This window comes from Erigeron canadensis, chromosome 5 (assembly GCF_010389155.1).
Source record: "Erigeron canadensis isolate Cc75 chromosome 5, C_canadensis_v1, whole genome shotgun sequence".
Taxonomy (NCBI): domain Eukaryota; kingdom Viridiplantae; phylum Streptophyta; class Magnoliopsida; order Asterales; family Asteraceae; genus Erigeron; species Erigeron canadensis.
The window spans coordinates 5,240,629-5,257,951 of NC_057765.1; the positions used below are offsets into that span (position 1 = coordinate 5,240,629).

Below are 17,323 nucleotides of genomic sequence, written 5' to 3' on the forward strand. Positions count from 1 at the left end.
TTATTCTTATTATTGTCATACGTTCTCTTTATAGTTATTACGCGCTATGTTCATAATTTATTACTCCCTCCGTCCCAATTTAAATGTCATATTTTGATTTTTGAAGTCTTTCTTTTTCAAGTTTGACCGTAAGTTGTTTCATGTGTGTTATACGTCAATTAATGTAAAATATATGAACATGTTGAGCGTTAGATGTACTTTTCATTAATATAACTTTCATTAGTTATTATATTATACAAACAAAAACATTTATGGTCAAAGTTAAAGACGAAAGACTCCGTAAGTCAATTTTGGATATTTAAATTGGGACGGGGAGTATATCATTGACTCATTGTCATTTTTTTATATTTTTACTGATATTATATTTGTAATACATTATATCATTATTATGAAGATGGTGTTGTAGGTGGAGTAGATATATGTGTCATATTGTTTAAATGAATTTCAAGCTAAGTGGGAAATTGTTTATTGACTTTTCAAATAAATATAATTGTGTAGGTGTGATCTTTCGTTATAAGGTCCGATCATTCTCAAAAGTATTAATATGCACAATGATTTTAATATAAGGAGTTGTTAGATAGGGTCGGATCTTAGCATGTTTAACTTGTGCATAAGAACATGACCCATATAAAGAAAAAAAAAAATTTTTCAGTGCCGTTTTTTACGGGTTTTGAGTCTCAATACCTCGACGGTGTATGAGGGAGGTTAAAGTGTAGATATACTTTACCTCTACCTAAGTAGAGATGCTGTTTCTATTTTCTAACTAAATGATAGAAAAAGCTTTTCAAAGTGTAGACAAATGCATTATTATTTGTAGTGTATATTTTATGACTTTTTCTTTTGTACTATTGAACATATTGTTATATATATACATAAATTTTGTATACAAATTGCCTACTTTATATATTAAACAGGGAACATAAAATCTACGGGACCGCCGTGTGTTAAAGATGCCAATGTGAATTGTTACATCTTATTGCATATAGGCCGCTAAAAAGAACATGAGTTTGTTTTAACTCTCAAAGAACATGAGTTTGTTTTATCTCTCAAAATTAGATAAAGGCAACTTCACATAACTTGATTGCACGGGGCAAAATTTAAATTTCCGTCTAGCGCATAAAATTGAAATCACTCAATTAGCTGAGCTATAAAATTTAATGAGTATACTTTTACATTTTGTCAATAATAATATATTTGATCCTGCACGGTTAGTATTACTCATTCCATAAAAATTAAAAAGTGTCTCTTTTAACACACCTAACGTACAAACATCGAATTTTGATTTACCACTTATTTTCGACCAAACATGGACCCATACAACTTTCTCTATTCAAATAAATCAAATATATCTTGATAATAATCTTTTACTTTTGATGCGTCGACAACGACATTTCGATTGAGTGACACCTCTAATAGTAGAGACGGTTGTCACTTATAAAATCTATCAGAAGAATATAATTTGTTATGTTTGTTGTGGTATGGATAAAGTTTGTTAATTTATTATTGTTCCATGACATTTAAAAAAAAAAAAAACGACTCAATAATGTTCCAAAAAAAAATAGCGGTTAGAGTTAGAAGTGACTACAAATCAAGTTGGTATGGATAAAGTTTGTTATTTCACTTGTTACGTCTGTATTTAATTCGTATTGATTTTTTAATATTGTAAGACCATAGTCCATAAATTGTTCATGTGATTAGAAAGCCGTTGGTCCTGAAGTTTGGTCATGTTTTGTAGACCAGTCATTATATCCACCGTTTGAATTCTCACGTCTCTGTGACAATATTTTTACAATGTTAGAATTAGTTAGTTAGATGACTTAGAGAATTTTTAGTGATGATATCCAAATGGACAATAAGTAACCTTAGACCAATGCTCTCACGCTACACTAGCTCGTTACATCATGAAGGATTACCCTCGTGGTTACCATGAGGAAAAAGCCTCGATGTTGAGACTTTTTTATGCAAAGTTTACCACTATTTAAACTAATTTTAGCTCTATTTAAACTAAGTTACGTTCCCATAATACAAAGCACAATTATTGTTTGTTATTTGAATAGTTAAATGTTAAATATAGCTATAAGAATTGTATTTAACGTGTATAAAAAAGTTATACCTTTCATATCTAAAACACATATCCTAAATTTATAGTCAATGTACATTTCTTTATTAACTTAACAACTTTTAAGACTGAATTTAGCAAAACCTATTAAATAATAATGGATGACTAGTTAATTTTTAATGTTATAACTTTAAGAATTTTCTTTTGATCTTATCATAGTTTGTATGATTATGTTTTTAACACTTAGAAAAATGTCGTACATATAAGTAGTTTAAATGTCTCCATTTTTTTTACGGCATAAGGTTTTTCTTAATTTTAAACGTCTCTTAAAACTATAAAAACGACAACATGCTTATTCCTATAGACATGAACGGTGCCCACACGTTGCAGTGTTGATAGAGGTGATAACAGGGTGGTGATGTAATGGCGGCGGCGGCGGTAGCGGTAGCGGTGATGGGGTGATCTACATGCCCTCGGATTTAAAATTTCGTCGAAAGTATATTGAATGACCACTCTAATGAAAGAACATGAAATTTTAAGAACATCTATATAAATTTTATAATTTATCGATGTACGGTTGAGATAAAAGATTTTGAATGAATTAGTAGCATAAAATGATTTATGGATGAGAGAGAAAGAATATTATAGTTATTTTAGGTAAATATAGAATAGATAAAAGAGAAATATTGGAGAAATACTTAAAATTAATATTGAAAATCTAAATTTATTGTTAAAAATTTAAAGGATATTTGCTTTATAATATACGAGTAGTATAAATCCACGCCATATCACCGGGCCTAACCTAACACATAAAAGGTAAATGGAACTTATTTAATGACAAGCCGATCGAGTGGCGCCGTCTATCTCAGCGATCAAACACATACTCATATATGTTGCCTTTCTTTTCTTTATCCTAGTTATTAGCTCTTTAAACTAAAGTAAGAATTTTATAAAATTAAAAAATATATAATGTCATCAATATTCCAAGTTTTTATCTCTCTCATTTTTCAAAGAGATTATAACTTGCGAATGGGTTCCAGTTAGATTGTCATTTGACTTATGTATTTTTGTTTCTATGTTCATCTTTCGAAGATTTGGCTCTTCTAAAAGTTTCTTTATCTCATTCCTTATTTTGTCCCTAGGAAGTTTGACCTTGAGTGTCGTCCAAAATTTGGCCACAAACCTATGTTCTTTTTTGTCTTGACCACAAAAGATACCCAAAAAGTGTCCAAAAAGAAAAGAATAGAAACAGCCTCTACCAAAAGAATGGGATTAGAGTAGAAAAAGATGTCCACTAGGTCCAAACTTCTAAGATCAATTTAATTTAAATTGATGAAAGTTCATACGTCTTTAGTAAAATTTGTTTAGCTTTATATAAAGTTCCATTTATAATTGGTAATTAATAACACCCAATGTCGTTTTTTATTAATTATGAGATCTAATACCATTTGGTGTGTACAATGATATATGAGAGTGGTTGAGATATAAACCAACCTTATCCTACTTAATTAATGTAGAGACACTATCTTTAATATCTACCTAAAGTAGAAAATGACCAGTGGCGTTCTGAGAATTCAGGTGCCCAGTCCAAGCCGTAAAAAAAATGCCCTCTACTCTTAGGAATCCAATTATATATAAAATTTTTTTAATATATAACTGAAATATTATAAAAATAAAATTTGAATAACTTCAACTTCTCCTTTCGGCAGATACAATCGTGACTGGAATAGTCAAGAATATTCTATATGCAATCGTTGCATTTGAGAAACAACCAAGCTGTTTCAAGACCTTCAAAACATTTATTGGGTTGTTAAGTTAATCAATTTGTGACGTGTTAAATAACTTCAACTCCATATAAAGTTCATCGACATCAATATCTGATCTTTTTTATTTATTTATTATTCTAATCTAACTAAACCTTATATCAAATTAGAGATGAATAAATAATAATAATTCTAATCAAATGAAATTCTTAATAATTTCAAACGAAATTCTAAATAAAATCATCTAGACATGATCACAAAATAAAAAAATAATAAAATTTAATCAAGAAAAAATCATTAACATAATCATACCTCTAAGAATTAAGAGTAAATCTAAATCTTTTTGATATTACTTATAGTCGTTTAGAACTCAATATGAACCCTTTGTGTGGATGAGAAAGTGTGATGTGGATTTGCTCTTTATCTTTTAAATTTCATTTAGATATTATTTATTAGTTAAAGTAAATTAGTATAGTTTATTATCAAGGACATAAATTTGTATGTATATACATATTTAATAGCTAAAATATTGTATATTTATTCAAAAAAGAAAATCCGAACAGATTAAGTTGTGTCAAAATCCGAGTAATGAAACAGGATGCGACATGGTCTTGGCACGTCATAAGTTACTATTCACATCAAGTTCTATCGATATAGAACATAATTTAAACATTAACTTGTTATTAGAATCAAATATATACATATATATATATATACATAATATAAATGTTCAAAAAATATATATAATTTTATACTTTTACATTTACAATTAATATACATAGGGATTTTTAAAAATTTTTGTGCCCCCTCAATATTGTGCCCCGGCCGGAGGTTTTGCTTGCCCCCCTCTCCGGGCCTCCCCTCAGATGGACCTCAACTTTTTAAAGAGTATGGATCGCACATTTAATCTTTGTCTTCAAAGACAAGAATGTTGACCACTTGATCCTAACAGATTTCATGTATAATTGTACACTGAAAATCCATTAAATTATGTTGTATAACTCATTAAATTATGGCGGCCTTGCTGGTTGCGGTAGCGGCGATGGTAATGGTAATGGTGGCGATGACGAATGGTATAAGTTATTGATGTAATGTGGTTTCTAATAAATTGTTAAATATGAAATATTGAAAGTTAGAAAATAAAATTTGTTATAATTATATATCTATATATATAGGGTGACAATCAAATGAGAACGAAATTAAAATGAGAACACTTAAAAACTATATTTTGATGCATTAAAAGTCCATAAAACTGACATAGTTGTAACAACCGTCTTAAAAATGTACTAAATAAGTTCCTCGAATCATACTTTCGCCGTTAGAACAATTAGACAGTTCAATTCAATTTAAGTTCTCGATATACTTTAGACCCAATTATGTGTTTACATGAAGGCAACTTGATCTTAAATCTTGATTTAAATGACGAGTTTATGATTTAATATGATAAAATACAAAAGATCGGGTCGTAAACGTTCGTGTTCATAAAAGTTCTAGTTCAAAATGTTCGCAAATAGTCCTTGCACTTATTAAGTTCATTTAATATTGGAAAAACTATAAATAGAGAGTTAGAGAGAGAAACCCCATTCTCTTCATCTTCTCCACCTCTCAACTCTCTCACCAAAAACACACACTTGCAGCCATCTAAAAACATACACAAAAGCATCTCTTGATTTTGGATTGTTAAATCTAAAATCGTTTGTACTTTTAGCATCCTTTTGATAATCAAAACACACTTCTTGAATCATTTTACAGGTAACAACAACATTTGATGAGTTTTTAATCAAATTAAAAAACGTACTTTTTCAAGTTTATGTTCTTGATGATTTGGTGCAGTTTTTGAATGAAAATCGTGTAAATAGTTAATGGGTTTATGTCTAAATGTGTTTAGTAACATTTTTATGAACAAATTTGGGTCATAACATGCTTTAATCTACAAAACCCATTTTTGAATATGAAGGCACAACTTGTTCTTGAGTGCCACGACTTGTTTATGTTATTTTTGATCATGTAATCATTAAAAGTGTTATTGACTAATGTTATTGTGTATATATGTACTAGTGCAATGTCCAAACATGTCCCGAAATCGACCTAGACTTTCGTTTGTGCACTCATTCTTGTTCAGCTCGTCTTGGGGGCTGAAATGATCTTGAATCATCGGCACTAGGACGATCTTGATCACCAAGACCGTCCTAGGGTAGCCCCCCTCCTCTCTTGTGCTCGTTCGTTTGATCTCGTGTGGTTATTGTGGTGTTGTGTTGGTATGTGATTGGAAACCATTCACTTCTTGGGTAACTGATCTTTTGGATTGGTTTTGCTCAACCATTGTTCTTGAACCAAAGTCAATCGTGTACCTTGTTCTTGTTCCTGAATCATGGGACGATCTTAACAGAACCGTCCCATCTCCCTGCACCTAAGACGATCTTGAACCATTTAACCTGAAACGATCTTAAGGTTGTCTAAAATGAAACGATCTTGAAACCCTAGGAACCTTGAAATGATCTTGAAACCCTAGGCATCCTGAAACGATCTTGTGCTATAACCTAGGACGATCTTGCTGAAGCTAAAACGATCCTAACACTAGCTGGACTCTTAAAACGATCTTGTCCTAGAACATAACCTACTTGAACATCAATCGACTAAGTCATGTACATAACTACTAGACCAGTACATTAGAGTTATGAATCATCTTAATTATCAAGGTACGAGTTCTATGAACAATCAAAAATCAAGATCTTAAGACTAAAGAACCTTTACTAAAGACATATTAACATTTTAAATGCGTAGGTGTGAGTTCACGATGAGTCCAGTTCCAGTACTAAAGTTCATACAAAACACATTTTGAGTCAAAACGTTCAAAGATCATCAAGGGGCTAAATCATCAGTTCATCAAGGACATTTCAATGAATAATTAATCACAAGAACTAATACGTGTGCTTATTTATGGGCAATGACTTGTATATAGGTTTTCAGCAAGACGTACTTGGGTCTCGATAGATAAAACCTATCTATCTCTGTGCTTGTTCTCTGTACTTACAAACTGTGCTTGTACCAGATCACTGTGAGTTTTTGTATCCCCTTTTTACTTATGTTTTGGGGTGAAAGGAATACAAATTATGCTTTTATATATGCCGTAACTGCTTTCATTGTTTATCCTATGGCTATTAGACTACTTTTTGCTATACATACTAGCCATGTCATGTTTATGACTGTGAGTGCACGCTTGATACATACTAGCCATGTTATGTTTATGACTGTGAGTGCACGATTGATACATACTCGCCAGGTACCGTAAGTGTACGATTATACACATACTCATATTTATGTGCCGTAGGCAGGTCTATAGTCACATCATACTATGTTATTCACGAATTCTATTGACGACATAAATCTCATTCATTCAATCTATTAATGCTTTCAAGTGGTTATTCGGGTAAACTATATGTGATTCAAATGAGGATTACAATCATTCAATCATGATTTCAAACCTACGAACTCACCAACCTTTGTGTTGACTCTTTTAAGTATTCCTTTTAGGTAACCAAGCAAATCGTGGCTAGGATTGGTAGCATGGGACTCATAGCAGACTTCAGGCCTAGGATTGGTAGCATGGGACTCGTAGCAGACTTCAGGCTTAGGATTGGGAGTCTTGCATGCCTTCTTATGTGCTAGTTGGCAATATGCCTAACCGTTTCCCCTGCGTGGGAACTTAACTTAAATTTTATTTGAATGTTTTGTTGAACCTATGTATGATGACTTCTCTTTTGCTTATTTGAACTATGAAATCGACTATTTATGCTTAATCTATGCACACATTTAGCTATTCCTATGTAACATCCATGTGCGCGTGTGCTTTATCTTGCATCTCGAGTTTTCCGCCGTAGTCGGGGTGTTACAGATTGGAATTAGGTGGATTTGCCTAGACTATAACTTAGGAACCGCACGTAGCATGCATGATAGGAATTATGTGTGCATTCAATCTTTGTGGATCTTATCTATATCTGCGATATCCATGCTATTGTATTCATTCATGCGCAGAACTTAGAGCCATGCTACCTTGCCACGTACATTCATGCTATTGGTATTCAATCTATGAGATGGGTTAAATTTAAGTTATAATAATGTGATAGCGAGATGATGTGTTGTTAGCAAAGAAATATGGCAATATATCATCACAGAAAAGCCTGATCAACTTTTTGCGTGTGGTATATGTACCTATGGAAATGTTAGCAACATGGATCGTACCTAAGATGGTTAGAGCGTGGTAGCAACCCTGGGCTGCTTAATGGGTGTTGGTTGGGTGGAGAGTTAGCTGCTGGTACACCCTATATACATACCTTTGCCAATACCTAGAGAGCATACCAGTACCGTGATCCGACCTTGCATTAGATGTACTAGGGGTGTGGAGGGTTAGCCGTTGGTACACCCTGTATACATACACCGCTAGTGAAACAGATGTAGGTGTTAGATTCGGACCGCGCTTTAGCTGTCGAAAGTTAAGTGGATATAAAATTTGATTTAAGTTGAAATGGTTATGTTATTCATCTTGCAAACTATCCTTCATGAATTGAATATTTTATTATGATGTTACTTTGTACTGCATGATTGACATTGATGATAATGCTTATTTACAGACATAATACTTGATTTCTTGAGTTGCGTGCGATAATGAAAGCATAAATGTATAGAATTCTAGAAAACTAACACGAGTGTGTTTGAGAGTGCGTAAATGACGTCACAAACGACTATTTCCTCAATCTAACGCCGATCACGTCTTTTCCTAATATAGGAAAATGGTGCGAACAAGAGCAAACCCAAATGTCGAGGTTCAAGCTGATCAAGGTGGTCGTGGTAATCCAAGAGGTGGTCGTGGAGGCCAACAAGGAAGAGGCCGTGGTGGTGGCATGGGTCATGTCGAAAATCCCGATTTCGCCACTATCATTGTTGAACAGTTGGCAGCTTCAATGCCAACTATTGTCGAACAAGTGGCTGTTGCAATGGGTGGGGTCCCGAACCAGAATTGAAGAGCACCTGAAGTTGTAGTTGAACCAGAGGGAGTTGAACTAGAGCAAGTGAACCAAGAACAAGAGGACTTTGACCCCGAAGTAGAGTTTGTTGGGGATGGTGTGTATGTGGGCCCTGGACCCAGGAGGTTTCCCAGAAATGATGAGTATGCAGTGGGAAGAAGAGGTTGCAGTTACACCGAATTCAAGAAGTGTGGTCCACCAGATTTCAATGGAAAAGGAAGGGCAAGTGTTTTTATGAAGTGGTTGGAGAAAATGGAAGCAGTCATGGATATAAGCGAATGTCCATCTCATCAGAGAGTAAGATACACTGGAGGTTCATTCACCGATGATGCATTGTCATGGTGGAACACTTTGCTAGGAACCCGTGGGAGAATTGCCACTTTGGAAACACCTTGGGATCAGTTTAAGGAGATGATGAAGAACTGTTTTTGCCCGCTGAATGAGATGCAGAAAATTGAACAAGAGTTTTGGCACCACACGATGGTGGGATCTGGACATGCAGAGTATACTAGCAGGTTTCAAGATTTAGCCAGATTGGTACCTCACTTGGTGACTTCTGAGTCTAAGTTGATTGAAAGATACATCTATGGCCTCATTCCTCAGATTCGTAACACTATGACTGGCATTCCTCCTTACTCTATTGAAGAAGCTATTCGAAGGACCAGTGCTATGACTGATGACTTGGTTAGGGCTGGAGCACTGACTAAGTCTGGAGAGAAGAAGATGGACTTTGGTGAAACTAGTAAGAAGAGAGACTTCAGAGCTGACAAGAGAACCAGGGATGGCAAGGTGTTCGCTGCAGTCGCACCAGGACAGAGGGCGTATGGTGGACAATCTCCTTTGTGTACTACTTGTACTTATCATCATCCAGCCACAGTGCCATGTCGATTTTGTCAGAATTGTCAGAAGTTTGGGCACTTAGCTAAGGATTGCAGAACAGCCAGAATCCCAGTAGCACCACTGAATGTGGCACCATTGAACATCAGAAATCCTCCAGCCAATTGAGGAGCGTGCTATGAGTATGGCAGCACTGAGCACTATCGCAATGTTTGTCCAAGAGTTGCTAGATGACCCGCTCCAGCCGCAGTCAATCAAAATCCACTACAAATTGCAGCTCCTAATCTACCAAGAGTTAACCCAGCCCAGCAGGCTAGGGGCCGAGTCTTTGCTTTGAATGCTGTGGAAGCCGCTAACGATCCAAACGTTGTCACGGGTACATTTCTCTTAAACAACCATTTAGCTACTGTGTTATTCGATTCGGGCGCCGACTACAGCTTTATCTCCACTAACTTTGTGTGCACTATTAACGTGAAACCTATTCATACACCTGCATATTATGAAATTGAAGTAACTAGTGGTAGAATCTCTAAACTAAACCAAACTGTGCCTAAATGTGTGTTAACACTCGATACTCATTCATACTATATAAACTTAGTCTCATTTGATATGGGTAGCTTTGATGTAATAGTGGGGATTGATTGGTTATCCTTGGTAGATGCAACCATTGTATGTCGCGCAAAAATCCTTAGAATCCCCTTAAGTGGGGGAGGCTTACTAGAAATCCAAGGTGAACAATCTGAGTCAAACAAGTGAAATCTAATGAGTACGACAACTGAAGTAATCAAACTAGCAGATATTCCGATAGTCCGTGAATTTCCCTACGTATTTCCTGATGACGTTCAGGGATTGCCTTCGTCTCGACAAGTTGAATTTCGAATTGATCTCCTACCCAATGCAGCTCCAGTAGCAAAGACACCATACCGTTTATGCGTGAAATGTACAAGCTTTTAAAGCACATACTAATTTTAACCAAATTTCGTTTTAACCTCCTCAAATTTAACCAAATTTTGTTTTAACCCCTAAAATTTCAATTTTTTAAACTTTTTTACCCTACATCAACGTTTTCGCTTTCATTTTTGACTTTTCGTGACTCTAAACTTTTATGTTCTCATGTTTTCATCAAACAACTTTCACATAGTTACGAATTTACCTTTAACCATTTGGTTTTTGATTATTTTCATTTAAGTATTTTATGCGTGGAGTGTACAAGCTTTAACGTTATGCGTAGAATGTACAAGTTCTTATAGCACCTAATAATTTTTATCATTTTTCATTTTAACCTCCTAAACTTTCTATCTTTTAACTTTTGCCCCACATCAAAGTTTTCATTTTTATTTTCTTAACACTAAATGTTTGGATTCTCATTTATAATATACTAAAAAGCTATATGAATGTATAAGTACGTTATGCGTGGAATGTACAATTGTACAAGTTTTCTATCTTTTAACTTTTGTCCCACATTAAAGTTTTCGTTTTTATTTTATTGACACTAAATTATTGGGTTCTCATGTTTTCATCAAATAACTTTCATCTGGTTACGATTTTACTTTTGGTTTTGATTTTTTTTATTCGTCTTTTTATATACATAGAGTTTTTAAATTTGTCCCACATCAAAGTTTTCGTTTTTATTTTTCTTGATACTGAATTTTTGATTCTCATGTTTTCATTAAATATCATTCACATAGTTACGATCTTACTTTTTTCATATAAAAAGCATATCCCGCGACAACCCACGGATACCATAACTAGTATAGTTCTAAATACTTGTTGGAAATTATAAGCTCATACACAACTTTCAACAATTAATGATCATTCATTTTATGACCCTATTTTTATAATTGGACAGACCCTTAAAGATATTGACAGATATCGGCTACAACCTTGTAGTTTAGATCTAGAACTAACAAGAACGTTTATAATTTATTAAAGGATAATAATCCACGCACAAGACTTTTTCATCATACACTAATATGTAATATCACACGTACAGCTGTATTATAAAATTGTATGAAGCATGACTTTTATGAATATTAATTTTTTTTCTCGTATAAATTTTTGTATCTACAAAAATACAGAAACAATAAGGGTGCATTTAGTTGTAGAAAACACCCATTGTTTTTCATTTTTTTAAGAAAAAAACATGAAAAACAGAAAACACGTTTTAATAATAGTTTTCTAATTAAGAATATTTTTCAAGAAAACAAAAAACAATTATTCAACTTTTTCATAAAAAAAAACATCATTTTTTTATTTTTCATTTTCCATTTTCATTTTTTGTTTTCTCCCTCATCCCGTCACATCTCCAACATATTTCTAGTTTCTTATTAGAATGTGTTTTCAAAATTTATATTTGTTTTCTAGAAAAAATAAAAATCCTTTTTATTTTCTAAAGATTAAAAATGGAAAACAAAAAAACATCTTGTACAACCAAACGGATCTTAAATGGTTAACATTCTCCATTTTGGTGTGTCCATCTTATGATCGAATCCTGGCTACCCCGTAAAGAGTTTACTCGTCCAGTTTTAATGAGTTTGTATAGCGTACCTAACTACCTAAGAGACTCCCTAATAAAATTGTATTTGTTGGGATTTGATTCTTAACTGATCAGTAAAAAAAATTTTAGAAAACTTTTTAATCACTGTGCTAATTAATACCCTAATGGTGTTTTTTGTTTTATGTTCTTAAATATGTTTAGAATAATATTGACCTCCTTGGAAAGGGAGTCATGTAGTGAATAAAAAATCAACTCTTCCAAATTTTACCAATCATATACTTCCGACTCATTTTTCCTTTTCAATCCTCTCAATTAACCTTCCCAATCATTTTTCATGGCATTCATCACTTCTCCAACCCTTCCAAATTATTTAAACAAAAAGTCAAAAGCAGGTGGTCCCCCTCCCTTCACACTCCAACATTAACATTTCTCCCCAACCCTCCGTTGGCTTTTTACCCGCCGAACTCCAACCCTTCTCCAACCCGCTTAGATGGCGACGGTGTTCCCCAAAGGGTTGAGCAACTCTTCTTCCAGCCCTTCACCACCCCCTTCCCCAAAATATGATCCAAATTAAAACATTAAATACACTGATGATTTTGAAAATAACATTATTTCCCAGCTTCATGATTATTGTTTCTGTCCACAAATTACTGTGTGTGATAATTATATTACTTAATGTAGTATTAAATGGGCGCATAGATTATAGATATGTGAATGCTCCGGTCTTGAAGTCAACTTAAAAGGCTTTTAGTTGAACCCATCCTATTTCTTTGTAATTCCCATTTTCACTCACACATAATTTTGATTTCTCCTATTCTTTAATGCAAAAAAAAAAAAAAAAAAAAAAAAAAATTAACATAGAAAATGAAATTAAATATATCCTAGCAACTTATGTAAACGCGTACGTAGGTTTCTTCCTCATTATAAGAAAAAGCTATATTCAATTCGATGCTATCCATCAATAAATGCATCAATATTCTACTCCATTTTTGAAATCTAATTTCCTGGATTCAATATTTATGTCTACCAGTTTCCCATTTTCAACTCTCACACACATTCTCTCTCTTTCTTATATTTTGACAGCTAGAGAGTTGAGCTTCATCCAAGCACTCAACTTTAAAAAACTTGACAAATCCTATGTTGGTTTTTTTGTTGAATTTTATAAATAGGTGCTTCTTTTAAATGTCTGTTAAGTTTTTAGTCCAAAGATACATAATCTCTTTTATACTGAAAAGTTACTTTAGGAACCCAAAAATCGGTTATATATTTCTCTTAGCTTTCAAAAAAAATGGATCAGAAAATGTTTGTTTCCAAGTATGAAAGACCATACTATTACACTCACTCGTCGCCACCGCCACCACCACCTTTGGCTATTATCAACCACCAATCACATGGGTTCAATCTAAATGAGAAGGTGAGTCCAAGTGTTCTACTCATCATCATAATTCTAGCTATAATTGTCTTCATTTCTGGGCTGCTTCATCTTCTTGTTAGATTTTTTATGAAACCAATTAGCTATAGGGATCCAGATGAGTTTGATAATAATGTGACTGCACTTCAAGGTCAATTACAACAACTGTTTCATCTCCATGATTCTGGTGTTGACCAGTCTTACATTGACACATTGCCTGTTTTTAGTTACAAGTCAATTATAGGTGTTAAAGATCCTTTTGATTGTGCTGTGTGCCTTTGTGAGTTTGAATGTGAAGATAAACTTAGATTATTGCCAAAATGTAGTCATGCTTTTCATATGGATTGTATTGATACTTGGCTTTTGTCTCACTCTACTTGTCCTTTATGTAGAGGTAGTTTGCTTTGTGATTTTAGTCCAAATTCTTGTTGTTCACCTATTGTGTTTGTTCTTGAATCTGGAAGTAGTGAGGTTTCTAGAGAGATAGTTAATAGTTCTGATCAACAAAATAGTTCTTCAATCAGAAGAGTGAGTTCTCATTTGAGTAATCAAGAATTTGAGTTTGATAAGGTGGAAATGGTGAAAGAAGATGAAAATAAGGAGAAAGTTGTTACTATTAAGCTTGGGAAGTTTAAAAATGTGGATACTTGTGGTGTTGGTGAGGGTAGTAGTGAGAAACAAACAATTGATGATGCTAGAAGGTGTTTCTCAATGGGGTCTTTTGAATATGTTGTGAATGAGAGTTCATCTTTACAAGTACCAATTAGTACCAAAGTCAAGAAACAAGCTAGTAAGAAATCTTCTCTTCCAATCACCCCATGCCATCGGCCAGCAATGTCCGAATGCGGGGGTGATTCAATGAGAGATTTTAAGCGAATTAAAGTACTTGATGGTGAGGATGGTAGTAGTTCAATTGGCAAGAGCAAGAGGGAGAGTTTTTCGGTGTCCAAAATTTGGTTAAGAGGGAAGAAAGAAAAGGCCTTTTCAACCGTGGCTGCTGCCATTGGGCCGTCCTCAAGAGGGTCTTTCTCATTCCGTTTTCCAACACACCGTAATGGAACAAACCTAAATAGGAGGGCTAATTCTGAATTGGATATTGGGAGGTGGGAGGACAATCAAGAAATTCAAATATGTCAATGGATGGATTCACCATCACTAGAAGCATCAAATCCACCATCTTTTGCAAGGAGGACACTATTTTGGCTTATGGGCAAGCAACAATTAAAGGTGGTTCAACCATCTTCCTCAACAAATGTATAAATTTTTTTACCCTCTAGATATATATACCTTTGTTTCTTAGATATTTTATGGGTATTCTTCAGTTTTGGGAGAGAGTGGATTATGATTAGCCAAAGAAAACAAAATGATGAAATCTAGATTAAAAAACAATGCAAATACAAATATATATATATGCAAGTTTATATTTATATATGTTGGCTTTTTTTTTCTCCCTAGAATGTCCTTTTCATTATACTATATCCAATTTCACAGGCTATATGTTCTTAACATATTATATTTGTTCACATTGTACTTATTCGTAATTGGGAAAGTTACCTTCTATATCAAGAATATCTAAATTGCATATTACTTTCAAGAAAACAGTTCCATTATTAGTTGTAACCAGGTCATACTATCTATTAGTCAATAAGTTGTTAAGTGACAACGTTTTTCTTTTCTTTTGTATCTGGTGGTTCATCTCAACTACTTGTCAATTTGTTGAGTTATGTTACTATAAAATTTGTTTAGAGACTCAAGCGCGCCTTCAATCGCGGATGTTTAATTGATGAATTTTTGACAATGACTTGACCTAACCAAAGGAGCAACATGTTATTCTAAGGGTAGGAAAGCTGTTAGTGTCATGTATTTAATCTGTTCATTCAATTTCGATTTAGACAACGGTCGTTAGTTGGGTATTGTGGTAAAGAAGAGTTTTGCGTTATTCAGAGTTAAATAAGCTCTTAATTCAGAGTTAAAAATCATTTGAATTCACAAGTTATATATGACATCTATGTATGTATTTGAAATTTTGATGAAGCATTGGGTGCTTTGGTGTTCTATTTGTCCTGGATGACACGGGACTGTTTAAAAAAAATAAAACTATAAACTTAATTAGATGCATTGTAGAATTAATAACATGAAAATAACAGGAAGAATTCACACCTTATTGAGGAAGACACTTATGTTGCACCAACCCTTAGTCCCACGATGCCCCACTTGACCTGCTAAATGATTTTGATTCGTAATTGTTTTTCAAAGGCGAAGATGGTGATTGTTTTTATTATTTTGTTGTTTAAGATATAAAATGAATAATGCTTACTGTATATATGGATAACATATGAATTAGGCTCGCTAGATCCCGTCTGCAGCATACATTATAGGTAATATCTTTTGTTTATAAGCTGAATAGATATTTTGCAAAAGAAAATATTATATGCACAAGTGACTTACCTGATAAAACTCTACGACATATATATGTGACTAGTTAAATTAAGTATTTTTGAATAGATTAAGTTTAAATTAATATAATTTATCGTATTATCTTACTTATGACATTAAACATTTTCCCTTAAGTTAATTACCCAAGAAAGAAACACCATCTTTAACATTAGATGAATTTTTTTACTCAGTTTCGGTTATTGAGCTTTTTAGGACGTGGGCTCCGCATGGGACACATCAAAAGATAAGGCAACCCTGCATGGGTAGTTGGGTTTGAGTTATCGATGGCCCTTAGTTGGGTTTCAGTTATCCTTGGCCCATTTTATCATATTTTGCTTATAGATGTTCATTATATGAGTTTCTCACTACAAGAAAAATGTTGATTAGTGACCATTTTATTTAGTAACGACTAAAATTTGGTCACTAATAACCTTATTTAGTTACCATTAAGAAAAAGTAGTTATTAAATTTGGCCACTAAACAAAATTAATGGCCAAAAAATAACATTTTTTTGTCTCTGAACAAAATTAGTGAACAAAATTAGTGAAGGACCTTTAGTGACGAAAAGTGACCACTTAAAATTTGGTCACTAATTTATTATAATGACCAAAATTTGGTCATTAAATAATATTAGTGACGAAAATTTGGTCATTATGATAAATTAGTGACCAAATTTTGAGTGGTCACTTTTCGTCACTAAAGGTCCGTCACTAGTGTTGTTTAGAGGCCAAAAAATCATTTTTTGGCCACTAATTTTGTTTAGTGGCCAAATTTAGTGACCACTTTTTCTTAATGGTAACTAAATAAGGTTATTAGTGATCAAATTTTAATCGTCACTAAACAAATTTTAATCGTCACTTTTTCTTAATAGTAACTAAATAAGTTTAGTGGTTGGAACTCATGCCTCTGGAAACAGAGGTCATGGGTTCGATCCTCATGCCCAGCAAGGCTGGAGGTCCTTTTCTACCTATGGTAAAACCTGGAAGCAGTCTCTCTACCTTTGGTAGGGGTAAGGCTGTCTACATATCAACCTTCTCCATACACTGTCGAAGACGGTATTGGGACCCAAAACTCGTGGAAAACGGCATTGAGAGTTACTTACTTACTTACTTTTTTATTTTTGATAAGAAAATTACGAATTCGAATTTACGCAAGGTATGCAACACTTTTTTTTTATTCATAACAACTTATTTAGCGAACTTAATTATTTGTAATTTCTTGTATACAACGATTGGTTTTGTATGGACAAATTAGTGTGCGCTAAGTGGTAATACCCATCCATTTTAGTTCATATAT

General features: G+C 33.6%; 1 protein-coding gene across 1 annotated transcript; it reads left to right on the forward strand.

The window, feature by feature from the left end:
• Positions 1-13,206: 13,206 nt before the first annotated feature.
• LOC122600371 (RING-H2 finger protein ATL13-like) lies at positions 13,207-14,894 on the forward strand. Its single transcript, XM_043773077.1, has one exon. It carries the CDS (start codon positions 13,469-13,471, stop codon positions 14,849-14,851), a length of 1,383 nt encoding a protein of 460 aa, XP_043629012.1. The 5' UTR covers positions 13,207-13,468; the 3' UTR covers positions 14,852-14,894.
• The last annotated feature ends 2,429 nt before the right edge of the window (positions 14,895-17,323 follow it).